General features: G+C 34.8%; 2 protein-coding genes across 2 annotated transcripts in view; one reads left to right on the top strand and one right to left on the bottom strand.

Annotated features, from left to right (window-relative positions):
* Positions 1-17830, top strand: part of SPATA22 (spermatogenesis associated 22) — a 28752-nt gene that overhangs the window by 3928 nt on the left and 6994 nt on the right. Inside the window, exons 2-6 of the mRNA XM_029912490.1 lie at positions 13082-13149; positions 13766-13891; positions 14333-14461; positions 16115-16175; positions 16320-16415. Coding sequence (XP_029768350.1) covers positions 13849-13891; positions 14333-14461; positions 16115-16175; positions 16320-16415 — 329 coding nt within the window. The 5' untranslated portion in view covers positions 13082-13149; positions 13766-13848. The remainder of the gene's footprint in view (positions 1-13081; positions 13150-13765; positions 13892-14332; positions 14462-16114; positions 16176-16319; positions 16416-17830) is intronic.
* ASPA (aspartoacylase) lies at positions 150-11151 on the bottom strand. The gene is made up of 7 exons (XM_024211273.3): positions 9767-11151; positions 7489-7751; positions 5120-5315; positions 3767-3860; positions 3068-3175; positions 1658-1767; positions 150-1098 (listed from the first exon to the last, which is right to left on the bottom strand). Exons 1-7 carry the CDS (start codon positions 10043-10045, stop codon positions 901-903), a joined length of 1248 nt encoding a protein of 415 aa, XP_024067041.1. The 5' UTR covers positions 10046-11151; the 3' UTR covers positions 150-900.

The raw sequence follows: 17830 nt of genomic DNA, 5'->3' as shown, positions 1-17830 counted from the left end.
AGCCCCCCAGGTAATTATGGAATAAACATGGGGTTACCTGCAGTGTACACAGTTATCTGCCAGGTAGTCCCAAACATCTAATAAAATTGCGGCCTGATTAAACCAATGTCAGATGTCTCCTGTCCTTCTTTTGGCATAACCAGAAAACATGTAGATGTAACTGAAAAACTTTGCAATTTCAGAACGCTTTATATTTTCATTGCTGCAGAAATTTTATCAAATTTTCATCAAAAATTCTTACACTTTCCACAAATACTGACCATGAAGTATAATATTGTACCAGTAAATTCCTGGGCACATAACATTTAATTTCAACATATGCCATTAACTCAACAAAATCAATTTTTGATTTATTTGTCTTTAACATTAACTAGATAATACTTTAAGCGTACCTGGTTTCCATTTTATTTTATTCAGAGTAACTTTCTTACTCAAATTGAAAACGTTTCCTAACACAGTGTGCATTTTTTCAGTAATGTAGACTTCAGGTTGCACAATTCTGAATAACATTTGGGAAAGATTTAAAATTTGAATGTAGGAAAATCTTTAGATAAAAGTTTATAACACATTGATCAATAATTTGGTATATTATGTAGACAGAATTTTGCAGAATGCATTAAATAATTAGCTATATAAACTAGTAATATTTATTTTTAGTATCTGCAATAAACTGTTGAACATGACTAAAAATAATACTTTGCATTTCAAAAGTGCTTCTCATCTTCAAAGTGCTTAGCAAAATTAATTAATACACAATTTTAAATTAAGGATTAATTTCTGCATTGATTTATGGTCCATAAATCCCCACTGACTTCACCTGGATTACATGGAGTAGAAATCAGCAATGAATTTGGCCGTATGTCTAAAAAAGTTTTATAATCTTTCACAAATGTCCTAGTTCTAAGACAAAGAGGATCTGATACCTTTTGCAGTAAGTTTTACTTTGACTGTTTTTACAAAAGCTTGTTTCTTTTCATAATATGCAGCCTCATTCACAAATGTTGGGTATACTGTAGAATCCCCTTCATAATTAATGGTCTCTCCATCAATAGTTAAAAATATAGGCTCCCCATTGTTCAGTGGTTGCCAGTCTTGATCCTTATAGGAGATTAGATTATGTTAGAAAATATATTATATTTTCACTTTAATATTTTTGACAACTTTCATATAAGATTCTTAAGTTTATTATGCATAGTTATACTACTCTGTACAGTTTATGGCCAAAACTTTCAAAGCTCCACTGATTTGGGACCTTAGGCATCTTGGGCCTGATTTTTAAAAGTGCTGAGCACTCACTATTCCAGTTGAAATAAATGGGAACTGTGAATGCTCAGCAACTCTGAAAATTAGGCCCAAGGTTTCTCAAAGGTTTGGCTCCCAAAATTGGAAGTACCTGTTGAGAATGAAAGTATACCATACTTTTCCTTGAATTTTTGTTCAAAACTGAGTTTAGAACTTCCCAATCAATTACTGAAATACTGTAAACCATTAGTTATAAAACTTATATGAATGGTTCTGAAACACTCAATCTCTCCACTGTTGGGTTTGACATAATAGTAAATATCTTATTTGATGATATACCATATACTATACTATAAACCAAACATCAAATGGAATACCTATACAAATGTTGTAAATGAAGAATGATAGATTTTACCTGCAGGCTAGGGTGAATAACAGCAGTAATTTCACCATTTTTATTCCTGGGATAATCTACTTTTTCCATTATTTTGTAAATTTCAATTGTACATGGTGGAAATTCCTTTCCTAGAAAGGATAAATATATTTTTAAATGTCATGTCAGCAAATTCCCAGTTAAATAATACACCTAACTTACTATTTTATTTAGAATGACTGAAGTCATTAATTTGTATCTGTTCATAGTTTATCAGTTAGTAATTAACTCAAGTAATATGAATATGTCTAGCTCCAGATTTCCTATCCCATGAAGGTCAGGTTGCTGAAAGACGACCCAGTTGCTTAGCGTTGCATAACAATCTGGATCTAAATTTGAACAGTATTGTTGAAATCAGGGATCTCAATCACTGCATACACAGTAATAAATTCATTTTGTAGATAAGGAATTCATAAAATCTGACAGCATTATTTAATAGTTAAGGAATGATATTGATGGGAATGCATGCAGTTCTTGCATGCCTATGTCACTGCTTCAAGAATAAACTGACAATCAGCAGTCAAGCAAAAACTTTCCCAATACAAAGATATTTTAATTTATAACAACTCTGTATTTGACTTCGTATAGGTGCATAACAAAAGTTTATTACTTCAAATTATTTTATGAGAGTCAAAGGTATAGTAAGAAATGGAAATGAATAAGCTGCTCATTATAAATGTTTCTTTTTTATATAGCACTCTCAGCATACACTTACTATACAATAAGTTGTGAACACAGTTGTGAACTACCACTTTATTTCTATGACGTATCTTGTAGGATCAAGTATCAGAGGGGTAGCCGTGTTAGTCTGGATCTGTAAAAAGCAACAGAGTCCTGTGGCACTTTTAAGACTAACCAATGTATTGGAGCATAAGCTTTCGTGGGTGAATGCCCACTTCGTTGGATGCATGTAATGGAAATTTCCAGGGGCAGATATATATATCTTTCCATTACATGCATCCGACGAAGTGGGCATTCACCCACGAAAAGCTTATGCTCCAATACATCGGTTAGTCTTAAAGGTGCCACAGGACTCTCTGTTGCTTTTTGTAGAATCAAGTTTCACCATAGTTCTAGATTCTCAAGATTCAATAAAAAAGGGCAAAAGACATTAACAATAGAAGTTCTTAAGGCTTAAGTGCAATTCTCAGTTCCAACATTCTTATATAATTATTCATCATGCTGTAATTCAGAATGAGTAAAATAAATTGTAAATAATTTATTAAAGACTGTATGAATGAACTTACTATTAATACTACAATAATACAAAATATGAGTTGCATTTGTTTCATTGCAAAATGCTGTAGCTTCATTTATTTAAAAAAATCTACTCTTTTGCAATGAGTTACTAGCAGAGAATATGAGTGTTCATGCTTGCATGATTTACTATACCTTCATTAAAAATGTGCACAAAATCGAGGCCATGTTTGATAATCTTTCTCATTTTGTCCAAAATATCAGCTCTAAGAACTCCTTGGGGCTGAGGCCCAACTTCCACACCTGTGTACAAGTGAGGGAGATATTGATAGCCATTGTATGGCACATGTATAGAATGCACACTAAAAATATACATGCCTGTGTGTGTCTCTGCTTACTGTTTTAGAATTACCAGTTTAATTAACATTGGAGGCAAAATAATGCAATATTTCTCTAATGTTATCCTGTCTATTGTAGTATAAATGAACAGGTTAGCCACTTTATCCCACCATCCCTTTTCTGGTTAACAATCAACATTCATCCTAGTTTTATTTATGAGAAATAAATACTTCTTCTGAGTTAATATCAGTAATGCTTATAATCAAACAATATAATTTACTTTCTATCCTAAAATATTATCAATATCTCCAATAAAATATTATTCTTATAAAAAGAGGATTGTTTGAGTATAAAAAAGGGGGGGACACTTTAGAATGCAGAATGGATCATTTATTTACCAAATCAAGCCCATATGATTACAAAGCAGGTGGATGAAGCTCATTATAGAAATTTGTTTAACTTAAAGAAACAACTTAAAAAGAAAAAGATCTGGAGACAGGCATCTATTTTAATAATTTCTGGGGATTGGAAAGTGGTCTCAACATTCATATTTACCAACAGGGTGTTTTGCTATAGATCGAGTTGTTGCATATTTCAAGTTAGGATGTTCAGTCAGGAAAACAGGACAGCATTCTGGGGCCAAAGCATTCTGTGAAGATTTGTCAAAAAAAGTCTTTCTTATGCAAATATTAAAAATGTTGCGCTACAAAAGACCGCTGATGCTGAAGTGATTTACACAATGTCTTCAATATGTTGCTCTTATTTCATGGCCCTAAAATAAGTAGGACATCTTTAGAAAATATACAAAGCTATATTTGTTGGTCTGCTTTCACTTAGCTCATGTCAGGCATGCTCCACTGAACTTTGCTGCACGCTGATATTAATGAACACAGTTCCAGTCTTAATTTACCCAGAATCAAATTGCTTTAGGACAGATTTCAAATATTTTTCTTCTAGCTATGGTTTGATTCTTCTATGAGACACATGTAGTGAGTTAGCCCAGTTCTTTTTTATGTCTTGGCAGAAAACCTTCCTATCCATTCCTTTCTAGATTACTGCCTATCATTTCTACATTTTGATTAGATGTATGTCAATCTTCATATACTCTTACACATAAACTGACCACATCTTTGAACAGTATATAAACAGAGGGATGGGACACAAAGAAAATTAAATATCATATGTCAAAGTATATGAAATATCTTATCTTGAAGTAGATGAATTAAGGGGAGGGGATTTTCAAAATGTACCATATTGACCTAACTTTGCTCCCATTAAAGACAGTCGGAGGCTTACCGTTAACTTCAGTAAGATAACAGGCCAACATAGAGCACTTTTGAAAATCTCACCCTAAATGTGTGTCACTTGCAATACCAACAAGATTAAACATTTCCAACACTTATTAGTACTGCAGCCAATGTATATCAGGGTTTCTTTTGTCATAGCCTTATTCCATCCATTTTTAAAGTCTGCATTTTAAATAACTGATGTCTTACAACATTTTGCATTCAGTCTACAATTTTTTCCAGCTTTATGACAGACTAGTTTAAAAACAGACCCAATGATCTTTAAGTTTTTATTAATTTTGCTGTGTGTGTTATTTTTTGCTACTGCCCCACATTTGTCTTATTAGATTAATTTATTTACTAGTGCTGTCTATATCAATTGTTATCATGAAAGGTTGGAATCAGTACTAACCAGTATTGGACCCAATTTAATAATTCTTTGTGATAGTAAATATCCCATTCTATAATTAGTTTTAATATTCTTTTCCAAACATTTTAACAAAATAAAATAAAACAAAACAGCGTAACTGTATTTAAATAAAGGCACAAAGTTGATATACAGTAATATGTTTCAAATACAAATCTAAATTTATTCTCATAGTTTACTAAAAATTAGTTTTACCTTAATATAATGAAACATCTGGATTGTAAAGTTATTCCTGGAGTTTTCAAGAATGAGAGTGCCACCCATGTTAGAAGTTGTGTTGTGAAGGTCAAAAATAAGGTCATAGGCATCATTACTATTTTTTGGACCAAAGATATGGTTGATTTCCTGAGCCCTTCTCACTTCATATGGAATATCTTCTGTGATTTGCCTGCTGTTAATATTAGTACAAATAAATTAATTAACAAATTCTATAGCTTTGCTGTCAACAAAAATTAGAGTATCCTTTTCATTTGATTTTTTCCATAATTGATTAGAATTGATACACCATATACAACTACCCCATCAAACTGTTTGACCTGTAACAGGTTGTGCTTGAACTTAACAAGTATTAATGCTACTTGGCAATATGTCTTGCTGATGTCTCTATCAGTATTTTGCAAGATTTTTCACCTAATCTATAATGGTATTTTACATTACTTCTGCTTTACTTCTTTGCAATGGCTCCCAGTTCACAATGGTTGAAATTCTCCCTCTGTACAGAAAGGCAGCACAAGAGTTATGCACCATGTAAAGTCATTTCTAGGGCCTAATCCAGCATCTGTTGAACATAGAAGTCTTTCAGGAGTTAGTTCATCCCCTTAGACCTTGGTCCTGATCTATGTCTTTCATGGCTTGTTTTCTTTTTGATCTACTTCTTACTTTTCATATTCTGACCAGATTCTTAAGATCCCTTGGTTTGGGTCCTCTTGCTCCATAAAGCAGATGATACTTATGGATTCCATCTGGAATTCTTTCCCTCAAGATTTTAGTAAATTCCATCTCACTGTCTTTAAAACTAAATCAAACTGTTCTTTTTAATATAGTTTATGGTTGTGAGATATTATAGTTGAATGTACTGTACTTTATTAATTTCATTGTAAAATGGCATCGGATATGATGTCATATAAAATTATAGACTATCTTTGTGCTTTAATTTAATTGAAATTGAGAACTTCTTGGAATAGGGGAAAGATGTAAGTACTCTAGGTAAACTCCTGCTGTATTGAAGTCAATGAGAGCTATGCCATTGCCTCCAGTGGGGCTGGGATATCACACTCTATTTTTGTAAAGCCATTGGTAACTGTATGTCTCCACATCAGAAAAAAAAAGTATAATAGTCTTCTAAATGTACTTACTAATGCTCTAGTCTTGAGTAATCTGTTGGGATTTACTGAGAAATATTAGTAAAAGTTATACAAAAAGCATTTTAGAAGAAATACTTTAAATTAGATAACCTGACAGTACATTTATTAAATCATTCCAATTTCAAAGCAGGTGAAATAATAAACAGGAAGACAAAGAAGTTATTCTAAATGCATAAGTATATGTATGGATAAACAGTTAAAAAGTTGGTGCAGATCTTTGTCTCTTGCCAAGTATTTACCTTATAAGTGACATTACCAATAAAACAATTCTCTCTTAGATAAAATGTCAAATGAAAATGCATAGATGCATTGTAAAGACAAATACTTTTATACAGCATGTATGATATAAATGATCTTTGCTGTTATCCACCTTTCCCATCAGGACCTTTGTGTTGCATAATTATCTGTTGAGCATGCAGATATATCATACTTAAAAATGCTTGGTTCACCTACCAAAGTCCATTTGAACGGTTAATATCTCAAACAGAGCTAACACAGAGTTCCATTAAAAATGTCATTTATCATTGTAAAATAAGCCTCTTAAATCAGAATAGTTACACTTTGTTTTAGATATGTAAATCAAGAAATACAGTGTGATCACTTAATTTATTGACAATTTTGTCTGTATAATTTTGCCATACTATGCATATTTCAAACTTGACTGTTTTCACATTTCATTCTACACTATATGTAACTGAAATTTAAAATACTCTCAATATTTATATAACATTTGTTTTTTTCTCAGAGACACTCGATATCATATTTATCTATATTTAAATAGCTTTGTGTTTTAACAACTGGCTATGTGGCTGCCAGTACAGTGGCATTAACAACAGTCCAAAAGTTAAAATGCCCAAGGGGTTTATTTCAAGACATGTGAGAAATGAGACTGTCACTCAGAGTAATAGCAATACTTTAACTTTACATGAATACAGCAAATTCTATATTGATTTTAAATATAGTCTAACTTCCTCTAACAATTTGTCTCTTGTTGCACAAGCACTATTTAAACAATGAATCAACTAAGTACATTCTATTTGGTCTTTCTGGGTTAAAAGTCAGTGAACGATATCATGTGATTGCACTGTCAAAAGATTATTGGTGTTCATGTAAAAATTTTACCAATAAAATAATAAAAGAAGCTCCTGATAACATTTAAGATAGAAAACTAAAAATATACAAGCACACAGTTATTCTTACCCAAGATTATCAGGGTCAAAAACTCGGTTCAGGTCACAGTCAATATATCTAGTACATTTCTTCACAGCGCTTGGGTTGGTAATAAATGGTCTCACTTCCAGCCCTGTTCTTTGAATCTCAGCTCCATTCTCTTGCCAATGCTTGACCAAAAATACCCCTGATAACTCATTGCCATGAGTCCCTCCAAAGATAGCAACTCTTCGTACAGGAGCCTCATGAACAACATAACAGGAAGTCATTCTATTAAGCTGCTTTAATGATTGCTGCAATCAAAACAGAAAATAATAGCAAAGTAAAACATTTGTTCCTAAGAAAGGACAGAAAATGTTTGACTTTTTGATCTGTCTAGACCAGATGTTAACTGAAGTGTATTAACATTTCTCTAACAAGTCTTACAAGTTTTCTGTTGCAATACATGGGTGTTGCTAAACTGACACTCCTCCTTCCCAAGCCCTGCCCTTCTTTTTACCATATTTGGATCATAATATGTATAAATCAGCTAAAGATACAGTCATATAGTTCAATCACTAACTCCTGTACTCAGTCTGTAATGTTATACAGTGTATAATCAAATACTATACTAATGAAAAACAATATAATTTTTAATTTGTGCTTTAAAATAATGTTCACATTCTACATTGAAAATCCACAGAATGCTAGCACTTCAATTTGGATGTACCAGGTATATTTGTGCATCACTTCATGTGTGTTTTATATCACATAGCCAGTACAATATGTAATAGAGAAATGGGTTTAAAGTAAGCAAAAATACACAACAAAATATGACGTTATGATTTCACATCTTAGGTATTGTGATAGACAAAATGCTGAAAGCTCATTACTGTCAACTACCAAAGAAATGTTGGTATCCAAGTATAGCTGGATTTCTTGAAGTGTGTTTATTGTTTGTATATGTATATGTGTGTGTGTGTGTATATATATATGACAGTTTTATCATATTTAACTAATGAACAGTGACTGCAGGGGCCTTAATTAAAAATTAAAATTCAATATATTCACATCAGAGTGTAATATTCTTGGCCCCAATGTTGCAATGGGATCTGTTAGCCTGGACCTCTGTGCCAGTGCAGATTATCTAATTGGTGTTTTACATTTCTAACTTCTATGATTCTAATGATACAAAAAATAGATGGATGTAGCTGACATAAGATCAAATAGTTGTACTTACCTCTCAAAATCTTCAGAGGTCAAGAACCTGCCTTTTTCCAACTTCAGAATTGTTCCATAATCCCAATACATACACCATAACTACCATTCACAAAGGACTTTCAAAGAGGAAAATTAGACTATGCAGCAGTCACATATGTTCTATGGCATCTTGGCAATGTTTTATGGCCAGCATTATACCTGCAATCCCAAGCCATTATATAAGGTCTTCTACAAGTCTAGACTATCCGGAACCCACCTTATTGTGAACATTTCACACATCCTTTCCTAAAGGCTTTTACCATACAATATTATAACTTGGAGAATAAAAGGTCACAGCAGGAAAAAACACCTTTTTTATAGGCAAGAGTAATCTGTATTAATTGTAATTACAACTCTGTAATGACTCACTGCACACCACAGAGATACAAATGAACTCTACATTTCAAGCATATAAAATATAATTTTTGTCAAAATTCGCTTTCTTTCTGTTAGAATTTATATAGGATTTATATTTCAATCATCCAGAAACCTCACTGCTATGTGAGAAAGGTTTTTTAAGACAGATTTGATATGTTATAGATATAAGAAAAGAAAGCTGAACACAGGATTCATACATCATGATTAAATCTACTGGAAGTGTACTCACATAATAAAATTTACACTTCAAATTTCAGCCTATGCATACTGATTTACTAAACCTTGTAGTGAACTAATCTGGATAGACTATGTTTATTCAGACACCTAATGGTATTATTTCTTCACTTTAGTAACTTGTCACATAGTTTCAAGAAAGATAACTGTAGTAAATAATATATTAAACAAACTAGAATAGTTATATTTTACACCAAAAGACTGTTTTGTATCATTCTTTGACCCCATAGCTTTTGGTCATGGTTCCAAAGTTATTACTTACACAGTGACTGAACAAATGACTCACACTTTGAATCCTGTTTATAGAATTTAAACAGTGCAGCACTTTGGAAAGTAAACTGTAAAATCCAAATACACAGTGCTAGTAAACACAGTTTCTCTTTTATATTTGAATGTATGATGTTTATAATTCCTTGCAAGAGGTAGAGTGAAACACAGCAATTGTTTATACACTTACCTCATTTAACTTGCAAGAAGTTTGTCTCAGAAGAAGAGCTTTAATAGAAAAGATACAGTGCATTTCCAAACATGAGTTTAGGACTAAAGCCATGGAAGCTTCTTTTATACCCTTAAAGCAAGTTAACTTCCGAAGAATGTTTAACTCCTGGTTTCCCAGTACTAACTCTAGTGAATTTGTGGTCATAAATGAAAAAGAAACATTTAAAGAGTTTTCATTCTTCTGAGTTAAGATGCTGACAACAATGTAATCCGTTATTACTGTGTTGTGCACCAACATCTATATTTGTATCCCTGGAAAATTATTCAGGCACTTATTTTGGCTTCTTCAATATCATTTTAGGGCAGTTTTGTTTTTGCGTTCTGTAATGATTGCTTTTTTATTTGTGCGGCAGTACAAAAGCCTTAAGAGCAGGGTTGGGAGGACTTTGAAAAGTTATTACTAATGATAATAAAGCTATTTAGTTTAAACCATTTTATAGAGGTTCCTCTGTGTATTCTCCCCCACAATGCTCTCTGTTGGAGTGACTGGCTGCCCTAAAGACTGAAAGCTGAACTTGACTGCCTCCAAAGAATATTAACTTAGGGCTGCATCTACCACTGTAACAGATAGTTGCCCCTGAAAGCAAAATACCAGGGTCAGCAAAATGTTCAGTAACTACTTGTATAGGTCAGTGCAGCCTGGTAGGAATTGATATTTGCCAACTTGCTTAAAGCATCATAGTGCTTAGAACTGCCCCTATCAGCACTGCTTTAAAGACAGGAACAGAGCGTTGCCCCACTTAAACAATGAGGACTCCTTCCTTAGGGGAGGAGAGTGACTCCTCTGCAATGCACACAACTCATGCCAGACTAGGAGCAAGGGGCAAAACCCCGCTACTTTAGCTCGTATCCCCTGTGTGAACTAGTAATTACTGCACTAGGCTGATGAGTGGATCTTCTACACTTAAATAAATTACAATGAAGATGATAGGACTAATAATATCTGTAACTGTAAAGACTGGGTATGGTTTTCCTATCCAGACAACTGGGGCACCTGGACCTTTTCACCACCAAATAAATGAATCCTTCATTTATATTTAATTGGTAGCCCTATTAAGTGATGATTATAAAGATTAAGCCCTATACATCTTTTAAAGTTTTTTAATGAAATACTATTTGTCTATCTTGCAAAACACCCAGAGCTTAAGGTAAGGGCAGTTCTAAAAAACACACACATCTACATTATTTTAGCTGGGTGTGATTGTTTTAATTGTGAGGTTCCCAGGTACTTCATTTAGTTTCATAATATTTTTTCTTGCAGAGGTAAAAGCCTGCCCAGAACTAATGGCTGAAGAAAAAGCCACTCAGAGGATAAAGGGGGAAAAGAAGCTTGGGTGAAATCCAGCCCAGAGCTGATTGTTGAGGGGAAAGCCTGTCACAGGCTGGAGAACGGGGATACGTTTATACAGTATAGTTCGAGTTCAGGAGGATTTATTGCATGTTTCTGTTGGGCTTCTGGCGCCCCCTAGGCAAGCCCAGATGCAATAAAATCCAAAGGGAAATGAGTTTATTCTTTTTGTGCAACCAATCTCCCTACTTAGCTTGTGCTCTCCCCGCGGGGCTGTGTGCCTCCTATCCTCTGTGCCTGACACAGCCCCCCACCCTCCACACACACATTCACCCTCCTCAGTCTCCCCCAGTCCCAAGCTGTGCAGAGAAGGAGCGAGCACGGCGGAATGGGGCGCTGGGTCTGCGCTTTCCCGCCTCCCCCTCGCGCTGGAGTAACCGCTTGTTCCAGCCGTTGATTTTTGGCGGGCTTGATATCAGCCTTCGCTCAGCCCTGTGCACTAGCTCTGGGCAGAGTTTCAGCCCAGCTGCTTAGACCCTGATCCTGGAGCTGGGTTTTCCCGCTTTCCTAAGCCCTGGGACGGGTTTTACCCCAGTTTCTCCTCAGCTCCTTGTCCTGTCACGGGCTTGTCCCTCAGTCGTTAGCAGTGGACACGTTTTTACCTCAACTTCCAGGAAATAAAAGTCACTGTAAAATCACACACAGCACAGCAAGATCCGAGGCCATAACATTAAATTACAGGATTGTATGCTTTTTATTTTGCTTCATTTTACAAATCTCACACATTTTTTTTCATTGATGGGTTATGGAACCACCAAAAAGTGATTGAAATACAAACTGTTACAGACCTCAGGGCCAAATTCTGCCCTAATTTATGCATGTGCATCTGTCATTGATGTCCATGACATAAACTAGATTATAAATTAGCTATATATATATAGTCTGTCTATCTTATGTATTAGGTAGGTGGGCTCTGAGCCTACAAACATGAAAGACATTATACAAATCATAGTTAAGCATGTACATAAGTATTTTCAGCATTTTATATGCTAAGAATCGGGGCAAATAATTGTGATTATTATTATTATTAATTTTAGTAATCATTAAGGTCTCCATTCTATAAACACACAAGAATATTTTTTTGCTGGATCAGCCCCTATACAATACGGCCAACTCCAAGTAGCATTGCTACCTGTCCAGGTTTTCCCAGGATCATAACTTTTTTGAGGTAGCTGTCCTGGGAAATCTGTAAGGGTACTCAGTAAACACTGTCAGCTGTCCAGTTTTATGGAAGTCCTCTTTTTTTGTATCTCAGATATGGCAATTGTAAATTCAAACATTTAAAAAATTATGAGTCAGGACCCCCAAAATGACAATATTGGTTAAAAATAATAAGATTAAAAAATAATAAATTTGGGGTTCTTTTTACTTTTCTTTAGATTTCTGAGACTTTAAGGTATATAGGACTTGCTTCACTTTTTCAAGCTTTTCTCTGCACCCAGGGCTAGAAACATACTTTTATTTATTTATTTAATGAAAGCTGTGATTCTCATGCAGTCTCTTGATTCCAGTAGGTGAAGCTTCAATAAAAAAGCCCAATATCTCAAGACTCACAATAAAATGAAGAAAGTTGGCAACACTGCTTATATAGTACCACAATTGCATATCATTTTACAAAAGTTTTACAAAATTCATGTAACTATCACATCCAGAAATGAGCAAAATGTAATTACTCTGTTATAGTGATTTTATGTGCACAAATATATGACACCAGGCCAGATGGGATTAAAGCCATTTAAACATTTAAAGTGAAATGATGTACATGGAATAGCAGCTCAAACTGTGTGGTCTAGGAATAAAATATTCACTGTTTCTACTTATAATACTGTCATGGATTACTCAGAAAGGAAGCATGGCAAATAAAAATTCGTGTTTGTCAAATGTGAATGTACTTTAAAAGTTAATTTCTGTTAATTCTTCCCACAGAATCTCCAGTTTATAATGATGGATTCTGGTCATATCAAATGCCTGCTGCAAAAGGGAAGTGTTTAAAGGTTTGGGGCCTATACAGTATTCTTTAGAACAGCAAATTTATCTCTTTCATTTTCATATCGTGTGCAATGGGTGCAGTGGCACTATTTTTCATAAAATAGTTAAACCTTCAGTTCTTATTCTTAACCATCAGGCATTCCATTTTGATAATTAACTTTTCAGGGTTTATTATAGCACCACACTTTATAACAATGTTAAAGTTATGGTTAAGTCATCACTTTCATTTTAATTCCCTATTTTCAGGGACTTATACAAAATTACCCTTTGAATTGAAAATTATAATTTGTTTTCATTTCAAAGGGGAAGATTTTTTAGAACGTTTAAATTTATTAATAATAAACCTGGACCAAAATAGATGTAACTATGCAAAATATTTTATTTTACTTCAAAAATGTAATAACTGGGGCCCTGATCCTGGAAAGTCTTACTCATGTGGTATAATTTTATGCACATTAATGGTACCGCAGAAATCAATAAGACTACTCACACAAGTAAAGTTAAGAATGTGCCTAAATTGATATACATAAACTGTTACACAAATAATGAAGTGAAGCTGATGAAAAGCTGCATGTACTTTAGTTATATTTATAATGTGAATTAGTTTTTTTTTTCCTACAGGCAGATTTAATTGAAATATAACTTTCACATGGAGAATTTGGAATAGTGAATAAATTATTGGATATTTGGATATTGTGAAAGAAATGAAGAGAAATTTAAGTGACAGTTCATCTCGTAGCACAGCAGGTATCAAATACTTTTTATGACTGTACAATTTGAAAATCATTTTATCAATGTATTTACTCAATTCTGAAAACACTTCCTACTAAGCCAGTCCCCTGTGCTCAAATAGAGTTCCACTAAATATGTACCTTACTGGAGGGTTGAGGTCATAGTGGTAATGTTGAATTCAGTGGAACCATTCAGAGAGTGAAGAGTTTAGCACATGTGCAAGTGTTTGCAGGACTGGGGTTTTAGATTGTAAACTCTTCCCTTGTCTTCCTTATGAAGTACCACACCTTCAGGTGATATAAAATAAATAATAAAGATAATAATAATGGATAGAAATGTTAATTAAGTAATTATCATTTACCCATTTTACGAATGGAAAATGTAAATTGTGTATCCCTTAGCCAGAAGGATTTCATGGCTTTCCAACAGTATATGATACAGTTATTTTATATTTAGGTTGTCTACCTGTACCACTGTTCAATCAGAAAAAAAGAACCAGACAGCCGCTCACTTCAAATCCACTTAAAAATGAGCCAAGTACCAGCACTGTGACTCATAGTTATGACTTTTCTGCTAGAACAACTGGTAAATAAGATTTAAAAAAAACACAGCATTTAAGGCAATTTTAATTTTAACTTTATAACAACATTTTTTTAAAGTTTTAGCCATTCTTTATCTAGAGCTCACAAGCAAGCTTTAAGTTTTCTGTAGAAAAATTCATTTTGTGAAAGAAAAATATGTTCTACTCTTTTCTGTCCCACAGTAAGTTTCTTTCTCCTCTGTATAATTAAGCCCTTTTAATGTGTGCTTGCAGGGAAGTTGACTTTTTTCTGTTTTAGAGAATGAAGTAGCATGTTGGCATTTAAATGCCTCTTGAAATGGTGACCTTTTGGTGTTGGGTGGTTTCAATAGAAATTCAAGGTCCTTGTTACAGGATGGAACATTTACAGTGTGCTATTGTAGTCTTGTAAAAGAGAAATAACCTGTCCCCAATACTGTGTTTTTAAAAGGCTCTGACATAGAATTCTGCCAGGATTATTTATTGTCATCATTGTTATCCCTACAATTACTGCTTAAAATAAAAACTTCTTTGTGCTTACTACAGACAGTTCTAAAACTGGTAGCTTAAACATCAGTTAGAAAAAAAGGTTAATTAAAACTCACTTTTGAAAAAAGTTGTGTAATATCAATCAACCAAATTCCCCACTGATCTGGACACAGAAGTGAAATGAAGACAGTCACATGGATGGATTTTAAATGGCCGGGTGAAACATTTTATTAAACTTAAACACAGGGGAGGTGTGCTACCCACCCATCACCCATATTCTCATATACCAGGCATTTTAAGTTGTTCCAGTGTAGGGGTTACAGACTCCTACCAAATAACCCATAAACTTGGGCTACGCTTTCCTCGGCCTACCTTCCCTCCCCCATCATGACTCATCTTGCTCTGAGACCTACCAATCCCACCCCTCCATCAAGGGGACAGAGAGTGCAGAAGGGCGGGGGCCTCCACCCACATGAGCCACAACGTCTGACCCTATCCCATGAGCCCAACGCCCATCAGCAAAATCCCATGTCTTTTACCTCTTGGAACCCTTATTTTATCCTTTTAATGGCACTGGAAACCGTCTGCATGTTGTGTTGAATTAGCAACTCCACCAAGTATCTCTGTTAGATACTAAGTGCATTTCTGCCTAATTTACTGTGGCTTGGAGGTACTACGAGGAAGGCTAAAAAGCTCTCTGTGCCTCTGGCAATTGACCCTTATGAGAGAAAAAATTACTTCCTGACCCCAAATGGGCAACTGGTGAGACCCACAGCATCTGTCAGGCTGGATTCCTTAGTTCAGGATGAGGCTGCTGGAATGGAGCCAAAAGAGGCTTCACATGGCTCATCCTCCCTGTTATATCCCTGAAGCTGAGGGATGTGAGCCAGTCGGTGTCCCTCCCCTCCAACTGGCCAAGGGGTACCAAAGACTTCAGTAGGGCATGAGCACAGGAGGAGGTACCTGGTGTCCTTCAGCAAGTGTCTCCCTCCCTCACTGCTGGGACTGTCCCTTTCCCCACCAGCTCCATCAGTTTCCCCCACCTGTTGAGGCAGGTGGGTGTGGGTGGCATTTGGTTTCTTATGATGCACAAAGCACATACATAACTGTTTGCAGGAGAGGGCCTAAGTATATTTAGTACATATACGTATTTTCAGTTTTTATCCATATGCCATCCTTTGTCTTTTAAGAATTAGGGTGGGAAGTTGCAAAGCCGGAGCTGGCTCAGCTACAGAAAACAACGAACAGTGGGTATGTAAAACCAAACTTTTTTGCCTTCTAGTTTGCTTTTAGTGACTTATTCATTTAATTATTTCATAAAATACAATTTACATGTTTAACCTATAATCAGGCTGCTACTCTGTCATTCTAACATTTAAAATGTTTCTTTGAAAGCCAAATAGAACCTTCTATGGCTCCTTCCCTGTTGAAACAACAAAACACATCAAAGCCTCATATATCAAATACTGGAAAGAACCTGAATATTTTGAGGTTGGTAACATTTAGAATTTCTTATTATCATTAAATAGAAAAATACTTATTCTTATATGAAAGTAAATCTGATATTTCTTATATGTTTCCATGTTCTTATAACATCCAAAAGAAACTTTCTGAGTCTCAGATCATTGCCATGCTCCCCAACCTATATTCTAGTTCTGAGCCAATGTCCACTGAAATCAATGTAAATCTTTCCTTTGACTGCAGTGCACTTTGGATCAGGTGTAAAAGCCTAATCCTGCAGTCTTTACACAGGCAGCACTGTAATAATCAATGAAAATTTCCCTTTCAGACAACTCTGAGTTGGCAATGTTGCTTATCTAATTTATCTTGTAACTAATAATTTATTTCTAATGGTATATTAGCCTCTTTGGGCACGATGACCAGCTATGTATACTGCAAATTTTGTATACTTTCAAACTAAATTTGCATTTTTATTTCAATGGTTTCAATTCAGCAAAACATTGTCTATTTGCTGAATTAGGAACTACATAAATAAATGCCTTAGAAATGAAAGGTGATCAATAGCAAGCCAGTAGAACTTCTGGAATAATTAGGAAGAATTCCAGAGTCCAATTTGTTTCTTCTAATTTCAGATATGATTTCAAAAAATAATATTCAGTTGCAAAATCTGGATTCTTTAATGCACCTATCCATGTGAATTGATAAATGGTACAAATAAACACAATTTGTTGTTAGAATCTCAAAACATATACTGCACACATGGAAGGGTTTGTTCCTGCCTCCATGCCATAGGCCATATCGTGCCATGAATTTTCAAGCAAAACTTTTTAGCCATGCTGAATTCTGCTTAAAATTTGGTTGTCTGATATAGCCTCATGTGATGAACTCATACTGAGTAAATTGGGAGGTGTGGTTGTGAATGAGGGCAATTATTGCTCATTATTTATACAGAAAAAAGTTTAAGCAAACTTGAATCTTAACTGGAAAGTCAGTATTGAGCCTTATTACAATCCAGGCAAGTGGTTGCTTGGGGCTGTGCTTTTTTGGAGGCCCCACATCCCATGGAAACACTCCCATCCACAGGATAGTTATCTCTTTCTATTTCCAGCTGCAAAATCAGTGGGAGAGTAAATATCTTTCTGACAAGACCTCCCTAACTTCACCTCCAGTGGCAGGACTGGAGGTGGAAGCAGTTAATTGGCTTTCTTTATGAAGTGTAAGGTCCTGAAATCATAAGGCCAGCCTTACAGCCAATTGTAGGAGGAATTTTTGAGCAGTGACCCGGGATGAGGGTTCACAAAGGAATTATTTTCTATAATTTGGAGAACTTGCATTTACAGTGTATTGAATTTGAGAAAATCATTTTAAGGCCCTGATTCAGGAAAGCAGTTAAGCACATGTTTAAAACCCATTGAAGTTAATGGGAGTTAAGCACATGTGTAAAA

This window comes from Terrapene carolina, unplaced genomic scaffold (genome assembly GCF_002925995.2).
Source record: "Terrapene carolina triunguis isolate 2854851 unplaced genomic scaffold, T_m_triunguis-2.0 Scaffold231, whole genome shotgun sequence".
Lineage (NCBI taxonomy): Eukaryota > Metazoa > Chordata > Testudines > Emydidae > Terrapene > Terrapene triunguis.
The sequence above is the reverse complement of the archived record's forward strand: the minus strand, read 5'-3'. Positions and strand labels throughout refer to the sequence as shown.

Bases quoted from the DNA above. Each gene is read 5' to 3' on its own strand.
- ASPA (XM_024211273.3), bottom strand. From the start codon at position 10,045: ATGTTGGTGCACAACACAGTAATAACGGATTACATTGTTGTCAGCATC. The intron at 5,316-7,488 runs GTAAGAATAACT...TAATATTAACAG, and splicing joins TTTGACCCTGATAATCTTGG to CAGGCAAATCACAGAAGATA. The intron at 3,176-3,766 runs GTAAATATGAAT...ACTTGTACACAG, and splicing joins TATAGCAAAACACCCTGTTG to GTGTGGAAGTTGGGCCTCAG.